This window comes from Odontesthes bonariensis, chromosome 5, assembly GCF_027942865.1.
Source record: "Odontesthes bonariensis isolate fOdoBon6 chromosome 5, fOdoBon6.hap1, whole genome shotgun sequence".
Classification (NCBI taxonomy): Eukaryota; Metazoa; Chordata; class Actinopteri; order Atheriniformes; family Atherinopsidae; genus Odontesthes; species Odontesthes bonariensis.
This window is the reverse complement of record NC_134510.1, coordinates 34,542,333-34,556,073: the sequence shown is the minus strand read 5'-3', so window position 1 is coordinate 34,556,073 and position 13,741 is coordinate 34,542,333. Positions and strand designations below refer to the sequence as shown.

The window sequence follows — 13,741 nt, the reverse complement described above, 5'->3', positions numbered from 1 at the left end:
AGATTGGCTGGAAAACTGTCCGTGGGTGTGTTGAAGAGAGTTCTAACATTGCCATCTTTGCAGTTTTTGTATGCATTTTTTTTCTTCATTTTACAGTTTATCTCCTCTATTTGCTCTATTAACATTTTTGTGTTTGAAATGCATTAATCATTGCTTGGCACACTTATTCTGTTGTTTGTTGAGGGAAAAAATGTTGTACTGTACAATGTGCTTGGGCTATTCTCTTCTAACTGCACTATTTCTGACTGCTTGTGACATTTTTCTCTTTCTATGTCACTTCACATGTATTTAGAACAGGGGAAAGGCACAGCACTTCAGTGAATCCAGTAATGGCCTTTGGTTTTAACTTACTTGCTGGTTCAAGTCAGTGTCATAGTCTTGTAATGATCATTAAATGTCATGATTTGTGGTGAGACGAAGACGTACACAACATGGCGCTGGAAGCATGTCCCAAAGCGTAACATTAAGATGAGAAGCCAGGCTAATGCTCATGTTTTGCTTGCTGCTATTAACACGATGAGTAATTTATTCAACAAGAGGCTGTTTTCTAAAAATGAACAGATGGTTAAGAAGGATAAAGAGAATAGATTCAAAGTAGATAAACTGTCAGGAGTTTTAAGTGTGCAAACAAACAAAAAACAAGGTCTGGTGAGAAAAGATAAGGCCTAATTAATTTCATCATCAAAATTATGAACTATAAAACAAGAACATAATTTGTTTAATTTAGCATAAAGCAGTTACAGTTCTTCAAAGACCCTTTCATTGGTTTCTTTTGGCCCTTTGTTTCTTGAACTTTTACCTATATCATTCAAAAACAGGAAGCGAACATAACCTCCTTTAGAAAGTGTGACGGGGCTGAGTTTAAAATTGCTACTTCAGAACATCATGACCATGTATCATTCTGTCGCTTTTTTCACAGATTCCACAACATCAATGTGATTATACAAACACACATTTGGTAGCAGTCGGCACACAGACTGTCAGAATCAATAAGCAGACGTTGTTGTTTTAGCCTCACACCACAACAGCTTTCTCGAGATGATGATAGCAGCCCAAGCCTGAGGCACTGACATATTTGTCTCTGTTGTGTCCCACGTTTTAGTTGGGCTTTGACAGTCAGTGTTTACGTGCGCGTCTGTGCGTGTGCGAGAAAACATGCACTCGGTGAGGTTCACTGCCTGAGGCTGTGGGAGGAAGACAGCTCAGACCCATCTGTGAATGAGATGGGTCACATCTGCATAAGCAGGGTGCAGGTGGTCCTCTTTGTTTGTTTTACACTGGGATCCCAAGAGTGTCCAGATCAAGAAAACCTGCCAGTGCTATTGTGGCAGATGAAGACATGCGGTGCAGAAAAAGAAGGGTATAAAAATACTGAGCATCGGATCACTAGGAAACCTGAGCTGAACTGAAGTGCAAATTTTTATATTCTGGAGCCTGAAAAACTCTTTATAGAGGTGGTGGATACAGACTTTAATGAAACTAGAACCATATTCTACCACCAAAGCCAGGTGATAAATCAAAGGAATATTCTGAATGAATGAGTGGAAAAACATGAGCTCCAGGAAACAAGGGAACGCTTCATGGTTTAATGAGCATGAAAATGGTGAATCATTCTTTATGTCTTCAAATTCACTAGATCTCAGCAAGCCGTTTCCACCACTATTCAGCAGTGTTGACTTGGAGCGTGGCTGTGTTTCACTTAAATAAAATATATTGGCAGTAAAAAAAAAGGTAAAAACTCTATATTCTGAAGAAGTCATGTTCTTTTTTCATTATGGTTCCATGTCTAAGTACAACTCATCCTTACAGGTACAATTTACACTCACTACATCCTTTCTTTACTCCTCCTTAGACAGTTTCTCAGGACATGTGCATTGAAATGGAAAAGTTTTAGGCACCTAAGATGATTTAATTCTTCATTCTTTAATTTTTCATCCGATACCTCCCACACTCACTCTCTAACATGACATTCACCCAACAACCCAGCTATTATGAACTCTCTGTGTGACAATCCATGACATGGCAAGAAATGCTATAAACGTTGTAGTAAATTATAGATAAAAATGATTAATACAATATTTTTAAAGCTCTAACTTTAATATATACACATGTACTGTATATGTTCTGCAGATAACAGTGATAGGAACCTTACCCCAGTTTTTTGGGGGGGCTCTTTTTCCATGTATGCTAAGGGACACATACCAGATGTATCAAAAGGTTAATTTTCCGTTCTGTTCTGTTTGAGTTGACAACAGCTGCCAAGCGTGTTTTTAGACCCAGGAAAGGGGCTAAATCTTATTTTAGGCAGACGGAAGGCTGCAAGATTGAAGGTGCTGGTGTTCAAAAATGAAAGAGATGCCTTGCAGACTGATTTTCCTACTATTGTATGTGGAAATTGTTTCTGGATAATTTGTATTCTACTATTTTGTCTATGCACCATGACTGTGCCTGGAGGGAGGGTTGAATAATCATCTGCTTTTATTCTTTTGTTTTGTTAAAAAAAAAGTGTTGAAAACGGTGGTAAGGCACTTAAAATTGTCAAATGTTTTGGGACACAAAGTGAACATTTCTATTTCAGTACAGAGGGGTTTTTTTTTTTTAACTAGGACTGATGCTAATGTGACTACTGTTAAAGCAAAATGGGATATATTATCTGTTCATTGCACCCTGGAATAACAAGTGTTTTCTGAGCCAATTCCAGCATGTTGTCTGTCTTACACACATGATATAGTTTGGTTGAAATGATGCATTTGGTAGTTGTTGCGTGTAAGACTTGCTTTAAATGTATTGTCCAGAAATGGAAAATAATAAACATCCACCTTGCTGTTTCAGTCTATTGTTTGAAAGTCCAGTATTGATTCACACAGTAACTTCTGAAATGTGCCACTGAATGAGTTTATGTTTTGGATTTTTTTGGTTCTTCAATATCTATGAATGTTCAGTATATATGATTTGGCCACTTTCCATTCTGTTAATTAACTCATGTTGCTTTGAAAACTTGCTTATCAAAGTGTTGATTGCCAGACCCTTTTATAGCAGACAAATGAGTAGCTGGTAAAGGTAATTGGCAATCAACTTAATAGGACCTATCTTGGTGGCAGTGTTTTGTCATTGGAAGTAATTTCCTCATGAGGTGTTCAAATTATTTCATTTCCTGCATATGTGTGTGAACTTTTTAGTATTCAAGGCTACAAAGGAGCAATGTTCTACACCTGGGGAGTTTTATGTTGCAGTGAAATGAAGTCTGGACCCCTGCCAGTTACAGCAAAATTACAAAAACCCATCTCCAAACTTAAAAGTGAAAGAGAGTACCTGAAAGGGACATAATAATCAACACTGGTGCATAACTGGGAGAAAAGTTCTTCAGCACCACGGACAGCGCCCCAGTCTGCACGAAGGCTCCTCTTTGATAGCACTTTCTGTTACTGTCAGTCATGCTTTTGTCTCCAGGGAGACGGAAACTGAAGCTGTGATGACAGAGATTGTTTTCAATGATGCAAACTACAAATTTAATTGGGAGTTGAATGTCAGACATGTAGAAATTGAGAACATTGAATATGTTACTGTGTGTGCTTTTGAGTTAATGAACGAAACATGAGTGCAATTTCAGTGCTTTAGTATGACTTACTGTTTGATACCATTGGTATGGTTATATAACTGCAGTGTACCTTTTAAGTGTTCAGTTAAGTATTGTTCAGACTTTGTGTGAAATAAGATTTGAATGAGAAACAAGCAAGAGAAATAAATCCCTTAACTCATACATTTTATAGGGAGGGTGAAGGCATATGATCATCCAAGTATCAACTACATACTACATACTAAGCATACCATAATAACCTCATGTAACAATTACACTTTTCAATTATCACTGCCTTACTGTTTAAATTCAGGGAGATCATGAAGTGAAAAATGAAGATAAATTCACATAAACACGCTTTTACGTGTAAAAAAAAAAAATCTATATAATTAGTTTATCCCCTCACAGGTGAGTACTGAAGTAAAAAAAAGTTGAAACTGTTCAGATTCTTTTATATTAAAAACAAAAACTGAATTCACTCTAAATAATACACAATTTGGAAAATATAATCACAATTAGTTCCATAAAATATTGATACTGGAATCAAATTCAAGATTCTTTTTACTGTGCTCATATTGATTATAGGGTTTAAATGAACTGGCAAGGATTGAATTTGCCCTTTTTAAATAACCCTTAGTCTTTGTTTGTGCAAAGATATCTTCTATTCAGCTGAAATAAACAATAAGAAACATCAGCCCTGTAAGCAAGCTATGTAAATAAAGGAAGAATCTCTCAGTCTTATGGTCTTTTCAGGAATAAACCAACTCTACGTTTCCTTTCTCAGGTGTCGCACAGTGATTGCCACATAGAATATAGAAGACTGTACAGTAGGTATGGACAAGAGCATTACAAATAAACAATAACTTTTTTAATATACATGCAAGCACGGGGGTGTTAGTATAGCAAGAAATCTGCTGCAACTCATGGAACAAAACTCTCACTTTAAAGCATTCACTTTAGAAAGTGGGCTCTGGGTTGTTACAGCCTGAAAGTCACACTTTTTACATTGTTTGCACTAATGGACTATTTTCAAGTCTGTTTTCAAAGATCTCAGCAGCTCGAAATCAATATAGCCATTACGAGCAAAAAAGGTGAAGCGAAAAGACATAAAAGATGTTCTGTGGCAGTCATCTAAGAAAAAAACCCCACTGAAAATGTCAACAAGTCAACTGTGCAACCTTCTTTACTCACAACCTCAAACAGCGTCAGCCGAGGCCAATAACAATAACCCCTTACTGGTAGAGTGAGTAGGTGCTTGATGGGATACTTAGTTTTAGTGGTACATGTTGCTCCTTTGCCTTTTTGCTAGTTATAGTCGATGATATAAAGTTATTGACCAGCAAAACAAAGGATAATAGAAATAAATTGACTGAAACCTCCTTTTGATAGTTATTCAGAACTGTTACCCTTGACGCCTCTTCTCCTCCTATTCTCTAAACACACTGGGGCTTCTGTTGTCCATTGTTCAACTCTGCCAGTGTAAATTCAATGCTGAAATAGATGCTATAAGAGATTTAGACCGGCTTTCGATCTCTCATTTGCAGCCTGAAAAGTTCAGCTGAATTGGCCGGGCCTTCCACCTAAAATAATTGATGTTCCCATCATCTCCTATATGATAATGATGCTTTAGAGTTTTTCTACTCTCAAAGTATAGTGAGAAACACAATACCAATCAGCTTTTAACTTATTTTCCACGAAATGTGACACCAACAGATCTTTTTTTTTTCTCCAGTTGTCGAGTGTATCAGTGGAGCGTAACTGATGCCAGACTGTAGACCGAACTTTCCGACAGATGTTCAAGTAAACTTGTCTATTTGGAATTCGCCTCATGCAGTGTGGTCTTCGGAGTTAACCACAAACATCCGGGCTCATCTCATCTGCCTCGTGATTAAATTGCCTTAAAGTATCAATCCCATTTAATTACTGTCATTATCATCAATGAGAAATTAGTAGGGCCCAAAACGGCAGGATTAATTAGGCTTTCAGGGACAGAGAGATTATTTATTTATCTGCGGTCGCCTGCAAAGGGAAGATATGGACTGGGAGTTAACCTCACGTTGAGTGTGCTCAGTTTACATAACCATGTCTGTCAACTTCTCCTAATTTTTGCTCTGACTTTCTTACTCAGCTGTTGTCACTTTGCTCCCCATCTCTGATGTCTCTCTCATCCATCTCTCGATTTCTGACCCTTGCTTTGTTTTTTAATCTTTCAACTGCTTGTAGATGAATCTGCAGATACAGCTCAGTCCTGTCATGTACAGTTTTATTACTGATGCCCTTTGAAATAAATGTAAAAAATGCCCTCAATGTCTCATCTATTCCATCACTGAACCAAATGAATGCAGTAAGATAGTCGTTTTTTCCCCCATTTTTTCCCCTGTGCTCATCAAGCTTCAATCCAAAACAAAGGAGTTCTCCAACAAAGGATTTCACATATCAAAAAGAATTGTACAGTTCTCCTCTGTTATTCCAAACGCAGCTCAAGATTTCACTTATTAGTTTCTTCGTTTTGAATGAAGCTGTCCAAATCAGCAAAAAAACAGCTGCTGGAGAGATTAATTTGAAATGAGAACACTTGGTTTGTGTTGGCACATGATTGAGAACTTCTGCTCAAAGCACGTGCACTTAAAATCCGGAAACATTTAATTCAGGTCTCACAACAATGTTAATGATTGTTAATCAATTAAGTTTCCACTGATTGATTACCAGATGAAAAAAATACAGGTAGAAGTTGAGACATGCAGTTTGAGCCAACTGGAGATACCCGTTACTGTTTAATGAGATGGAGTAAGTCTGAAAATATTCTTTCTTTTTATCATGGTGGCAGCTGAGCATCTTCTGCATCTGTTTGGGGTGACTGTTGCTAACTGAGTAAGAAATTAAGTCACCCTCCACGGGTTGGAGCATTGCAGGGACAAACGTGACCGGATGTCTGGAATCCTTAACCTACGGGGTCGGAAACAACTGCCGATAAATGGCTGTAGCTCAGGAGGTAGAGTGGGTATCTGTCATTCTGAGGGTTGCTGGTTTGAGCCTTAACAGTCAAATATACTGAACCTCACATTGTGTTCTTCACTACTGTTGCCAAACTGTTACCGTTTAATTTTGATATCGCACAAATACAGAAGCTGTATACAGCCTGGGCTCTCTAATGGGCTTATTAATGTTTGTATATTATTATCTTTCTATTAAACTAAATGAACGTAGGGAGGACTGGATGTATGATGGGAGATTGCCTTATTAATCATCTGATGTACCCCGCTGACTTGCTCATTCTGTCTCCTTACAGCAGCTTTTTCAGAGTCTGTACAAATTATGGCGAGTAATATCTAATTCTCTTTAACTCTAATAAGAGTCTTAGTATTACTAGAACTAATAAGAACCACAAGCTGAAATATCCTTTATTTCGCAGACGAAGCATTACATGTAGTGTACAGAGTCAGATGTTTGAGTCATTTGATGATGATATCCTCCGTCATGGTTTTAAATTGTGTGCACAAGTAAATATACTGGCATGCATTTTTAACACGTGTACAGATTAAAATGACCCTTTTGAGAGCTTATTTTACTCTTTATTTAATCAGCCCACTTGTGGTGCATTAATAGTAAAGCAAAAATCAAAACGGGGGTTGAAAGGAAGTATTTTTGGCCTTTCTGTAAACCAAGCAAGCAACATAGTCACCGTTAGCTCTGCTAAGGTAATGAGCTGTAAACATTCCCTGAAGACTGTGCGGTTGATCGTGCTACTCAAGGCTAATGCTAATGCTAAACTAGGATTTTCACTAACCTTGGCTGGGAGCCAGTAATGCTGATTACACTTGGCAGGAGTCTGATAACTTGCTTTTGACCACATTTAAACTAAAGTAATGAGGTGTGTCTGCAACATTTAAATGTAAATAAAAAGATTTCTGGGACTGATAAAGCTGCTGCAACAATATTTGTGGACTGTGGATTAAAGCCGACTCCAGTGAAAAGTCATTCCATCACGGGTCAGGTATGACTATTATTTCACTTAAATCCTATGTGATTCGAGTCTAATGTGAAGAGAATTGAGTAAATCGATCCTCCAACAAGACAAATGGAAAGGAATTCGGTAAGAATTGTATCACTTTTGGCAGGGGAGGGACTCTATTGTGCCCATTATTAAATTCAAGTAATTTTTAGCAATTTAATTTAGGGGAGAAAAAGTCCATATGTTCTGTAAAAGAGATTAATCCACAGAAAACATCACATGCTTATGGTAAAAACTATTTTCTTTTTAAAATGTTGAAAATCCATCTTATTTCAGTGATTTTAAGGATTAATCTTTTAATGATTGTGCTGAAATGCCTGATTATAGAAGGAAATGGTCTCAGTTTGCATTCATAATTCCAGCACAGCCACAGAGAGGCAGGAAATATGCATCTAAAGATCAAGTAGACTGGATTACTTAGCACAGATTTTACACCACAGGACCAAATTTGAACCGATTCAAATAAAAGATAAGCAGCTTACTTCTTGGGTGGCACCTGTCCAACGTTGACACGCACACAGATCACCTTGCGAGTCTGCATTCCCATGGAGCAGAGACCCTGACCGTCGCTGCTGGCACGCACTCCTGCAGAGGTGTTGAGCGATGCCGTTGAGGGGTCTTCCGTGCAAGGGCCCCAGGGCCCTGTTTGCCAGTGGTAAACTGTACAGGCGTGTTCGTTACAGTTCCTCACCTCTTGAAGGGAACTGCTGTTTGGGCACATAGCGCCACCTGAAATATCAGATAACAGTTAAGAGAAAAAACAATGTCAGTCTTTTATACACTTTGAATGAAATAAAGCTACAGATACACTGACTTTAAATGACTGAATGCGTGTTGAGATGTTGAATACTGCTAAAATGACTGACTGACTAAACACGGAGAAGCAGCATTTAGCTGTTATGCTGCAAACAAGTGGAACAAACTGCCAGTGGAGATTAAACTTTCACCAAATGGAGACATTTTTAAATTCAGGTTAAAAACATTTCTTTTCTCATGTGTCTATGCATGAAATCTGCACGCTATCTTTTAACTTATCTTGACTTTTGCTTGTTTTTAAATTCATTTAAATCATTTTATTTGTTTCTCTATATATTATTTTATGTATTTTTAATGCTTCTTCCACTCCCTGCTGCAATGCTTTTATTTTATGTAAAGCACGTTGAATTGTTTGTACATGAAATGTGCTATATGAATAAATTTGATTTGATTTGATAAAATGTAATATTACTCTAATAATAAATAAAGGAAGTAATGTCAATGTAGCACAGTTGCTGGTTGTTCTGCTGCCCAAATAAAAAACAATTAACACTGCATTGATACCTACATTGGCCACTTTGTAATTCGACTTGAGACTTAAACATGGGGTTGAAGCTCATTTCCATTGCATCATGCACACCAAATATTCTTTTTAAAATCCAGCACCCCTTGTCACTGTCTGACAAACCCACCCGGTTACAAGACAAACATGTCACTTTATATTCTTGGATACCACAGATGTAAACCAACATTTCCTACATTGTAGTACAAACTTTAAAAACCTAATTTTGACCTGAGCTCAACTACAGCGCGGAAGCATTATTTTTCCACTTTGTTTTGCTATGGACTCTCCGGTTTCTTTAAGGTTACAGTACTTTCAATATTACTCCCCACTTGATTGTGTTTAGGCAAGCAAACAAATCAGGTCCACTCAGAAACCCTGCATATTGTTCAGAGTGTTCCTATGTGAGGAGGTGGAAGTGACACAGGGTTCTATAATCTCCCCATGAGACATGGGGAGATTATACATATTAATTTGCTGAGAAACTTTGAGATGATACATGTATCTAATATATTTGTTAACAAGAGCATGCCAGAGTTTTATTGGAGCACAACCCTTGTCATTGGCTTTTGAAATAGTTACTCATTCAGAGTCTGTTTAATAGAAACACAGCCAGCTGCTAGAGTTATGTGACAACCCTATAATAATGAAAGATGAACGGCAGAGAAAAACAATTTCTTGCACTTAGAAAATGGGATTTGCTAAATAATACTAATGATAATAATAATAATGACAATGAAACTATCAAAAAAGACAGTAAATGAACCAGTTGTCAGTTTCATGAGAGTTGTGGGTTTTTATTGCCTGAGGCTGAGCGCTGAGGCTTAGGTTGATTGATCTATATGTCGCTGACTAATTTTCTGCAGAAAAATAATGTGATGAAAGCTCAAGAAGTCATTATGTCATCTTCCCTCATATTTTTCCATAATTATTACAAACGGCTGATGGCTAATGTCGAGGAAATTTGTCTATTTCGCCTCATATTTTCACTCTTAACTTCAGCTTTTCTTTTGAGTCTATTTTAAAGACAAAAAATAAACACCACCGTTTGTTCATCTAACTGCTCAGACTTTTATTTCACTACTTTAGCATGCACAACCTTCATCTATTGTTTTTAAATTTCCCAAAGCTATTGCTCTCTTTGTGGCCCTCTACCTCTTATTTCTCTTGGGAAGCAGCATCCAGTCGGTTGTTGGGTCAATGGACTGAAAGCGACCTGTCTGGTTTAGAGTAATTGCAGACACGTCGGGCTTTCAGCAAAGATTGAGAGGCATTGCTGGACTGTGAATCCTCCACACCCATAGTTCGTTGCCAGAGTTGACAGAAAGCCAGCTCCTAAATGAGCGGCGGTGTACAATCATGCCAAGCTCACACACAACTCAATTTAACGATTACTGAGAATGACTTTCTTTCTGCTGACTGTGCCACACAACCTTAGCTGACTAACAACAGGGGGAGAAACAGACCCAACACTAATGTGACATGGCGTCTGAAATGAGCCTGAGCTGCTGCTGAACAATGACCTGGAAAATGCTGTGGCTTGGACTCTGGAGAAAATGTGGAGCAGCTCTCATTGCAGCTACAAAGGCAGACAGTTGGCAGGCAGGTGCAGGATTTGGCAAAATACACAAAGGGAAAAAAGTCTGAAATGCTCTTTTTTTAAATGATCATTTGGAATTGTGTCACACCAGTGGCAGCCTGTTGCAGGAGCGCCGATGATATTGTATCTTTTTTTCTGTTTTAAAAAGGATTTTTTTAGAACATCTTCCAATGCTGGTTTGTGTGTTTTGATGCCCAAAGGAATTCTGCTGGTAATTCTTGAACTTTTCAACATCTTTTATGATGACAAACCATGCCAACGGGAAAGACATTTACATGTGGAGGCAGCTGATTGAACTTTCCAAAGCTCAAGAAATGCCCTGAATAAAACCCTAAATTCAGATGAGTTGAAGGAGAAATGTTGTGGATGCAAGGCAGGAGAAAAACAGAGAAACGAGGAGGAGGTTGAAACCGTTCACTGACAAGGAAGATGGACGAGCTTGAAGTGCTTGAAGAGGGCACAATATTACGAAAAGCTTTTACAGTGCAGGAACATATTCCAGACAACAACATGTCTGTACCCGGCTTTCAGACTATACCAGCAGACAGAAAAAGAGTGACGAGTGAAGAAGGAAATGTTGCTGTGATGGGTAATCCTGAACATGTTACTGAGAAGATCCTGGTCCAAACTGAATATACTTTAATATAATTAAAATGCATACATCTGAGAGTAAATTTATGTGTACTTTTTACACTCTTTACATTACATTACATTACGGTCATTTTGCAGACGCTTTTAACCAAAGTGACTTACAATAAGTGCGTTCAACATCGGTAGGCAAAAGAACTTCAGGTCACAAGAAATCATAAGTGCATTTCCTTCCAATACCAAACAGCTAAGAGCAAAACTAGTGCTTTATTCATTAATAGAAATACCTAAAAAGTATGATTGAACATAGTAATAAAAGAATAGGAATATATTAACGGCTTATCGCCGTCATATTCGTGGTACCTGTGCAATAAAATTCAAGTATACTTACAAAAACGTAAAAAAAAGTAAATCAACTTTATTTTACTAAAAAAATAATGTAAATTATTACATGCACAGCCATGTACTAAAGTCTACCTAACACACCTTAAATTGTTCTGCTTTTACTCCTCAAATTCTGCTTTTCTACAACTGAATTACAACTAAAGTAGGATTAGCACAAAACTAACTGTTCCAAAACTAACTTGAAGTTAACTAATCATTACCACACTTTGAGTATTGGCTGCGAGTTTCCAGCCTACAAACCCGGCCCAAAAGGATTCATGGTGATCTCCGGGGAGTTCATCCTCTTTCTCCCCTACACGTCCAACTTCCCAAAAGTTTTTTCTTCATTTGTTCAAACTGCAACAGCTTTTTTTATTTTTTTTATTATAATGAACGTTGCCATGATTCTGCCTATACTTTTTTCCCTTCATTTGTTTTAAAATAAACATTGGCAAAATAACAATCATTTCTGTCCCATTCACAGAAAGTTTGAGCGATTGCCACTTAACATGCAACTTGAACATCAGTCCTGATGGGTGTCAAACAGTGAGAGGCTCTTGGGCTTTCACAAGTCCCACAGAAATCACCCCTGAATAGGCAGTTATGCTAAATAGGTAATTAATTGGCTTATTAGTGCATTAATTAACACGGTGTCCCGTGCAAACATTGTTGGTTGCATATTAATGCGAACCCTGTGTCTTGTGCTTTGAGTGGTTCCTGTGGTTTCAACAACTTTGTCCTTCATTAACATGCAGCACGGGAGCTGCAAAAATCTGCCAGGGAGCTCAGAATCTAATCAGATAATCTTCTCTGCAGGGGCAACTTGTGGTGGAGAGGAAAAAGCTTCTTTCTCTTATTGCTCTTGGGTATTTGTGTTCATTAAAATGTGTGATGATAAAATAATATTGTATTGATTATTTTCCGTCCATCTAAAGCTACATAAGCTACATTATATCTAGTCTATCAAGAGACAAAAGATTTACCAAAAAGTTCTGGAAACTTCGGCACCTGTGACAGACCTTTGAGTAACACAGACATTAGATATGTCAATGGGACAGGTGAGTTATGCATTGCATGAACTAAAACTCCAGAGGAACGTTTCACAAAGCAGGTTTAGTGAAAACTCTGAGTTTATTAACCCTGAAGTGAGGGAAACCCTGAGTTTTCCGTTTCACAAAGGGGGGTAACTCAAACCCGAGAAAGAGGGGTAACTCTAGCCTGTTTCACAAAGAGAGGTAATTTAAGCTCTTGGTCAGTTACCGTAGTAACAGACTCTCTGAACCTAACCTGGTCGGGACCAGGTTTTATTCAAGAAACCTCGAGTTTCTCTCTGTCTCCGCCCTCTTTCAGCCACACACACCATTTGATTTCCTCATTCATTCAAGGCAAGGCATCTTTATTTATATAGCGCATTTCATACCACAGGCAACTCAATGTGCTTTACATAAAGACAAGGCATTTAAAAGAACAGCATAAAGCAGCATAAAAACAAGCAATTTAAAGAAAAAAATTAAAAATTAAATAAAAATTAAAGCAATCAAAAAAGAGGGGAAAAAGAAAAATATAAACTCAACCATAAGCACACCGAAAGAGAAATGTTTTTAACCTGGATTTAAAAGTGCTTACAGTTGTGGCTGATTTCAGTTCTGCTGGTAGTTTGTTCCAGTTGTGTGCAGCATAACAGCTAAAAGCTGCTTCACCGTGTCTAGTTTGAACTCTGGGCTCCACTATCTGACCTGAGTCAGTAGATCTCATTCAGTCAGCAGAGCGAGTTCTTCTACTTCTAGAAGTCCATTAGGCACAGTAGGAGGCGACTTTTTTCACGAACATGTCCTTTTGACAACGATCCCATGGATGAAGGTGCAGCATTATTGCGCAGAGAAATAAATATTCGTTGGAGATGGTTATCAGACCGCGCATAGATTTTTGCATTTACAGACAATTATCTTTTTGAGCGGCACCATCAGAATGTGTTGGGACAAAAGAAAAAAAAACCATAAAAGACAAATAAATATTTGTATGAATAGGCTTAAAAAGATATATATAGGCCTATTATATTTTATAAAGGCACTCGTGTCTTGGGGGGGGGGGGATTCCCTCAGCCACTGGCCCTCCGTTAAGAGGTGGCGGTGCTGGGCACCACCCGTTTTACGGGCATCTGCCTTCTTTCTGTTGGCTGAGTAGAAGTCTGTGTTAGTGTAAATAGGCTTAATTATTTAACAGAACATGATATAGATGAGAAGACATAGTTTATGTGTGTGA

At 37.9% G+C, this 13,741-nt stretch overlaps 1 protein-coding gene across 1 annotated transcript in view; it reads right to left on the bottom strand.

Moving 5' to 3' along the window:
• The window catches only part of thsd7ab (thrombospondin, type I, domain containing 7Ab), a 186,776-nt gene that overhangs the window by 75,371 nt on the left and 97,664 nt on the right, over positions 1-13,741 (bottom strand). The window contains exon 9 of the mRNA XM_075466226.1: positions 8,072-8,318. Coding sequence (XP_075322341.1) covers positions 8,072-8,318 — 247 coding nt within the window. The remainder of the gene's footprint in view (positions 1-8,071; positions 8,319-13,741) is intronic.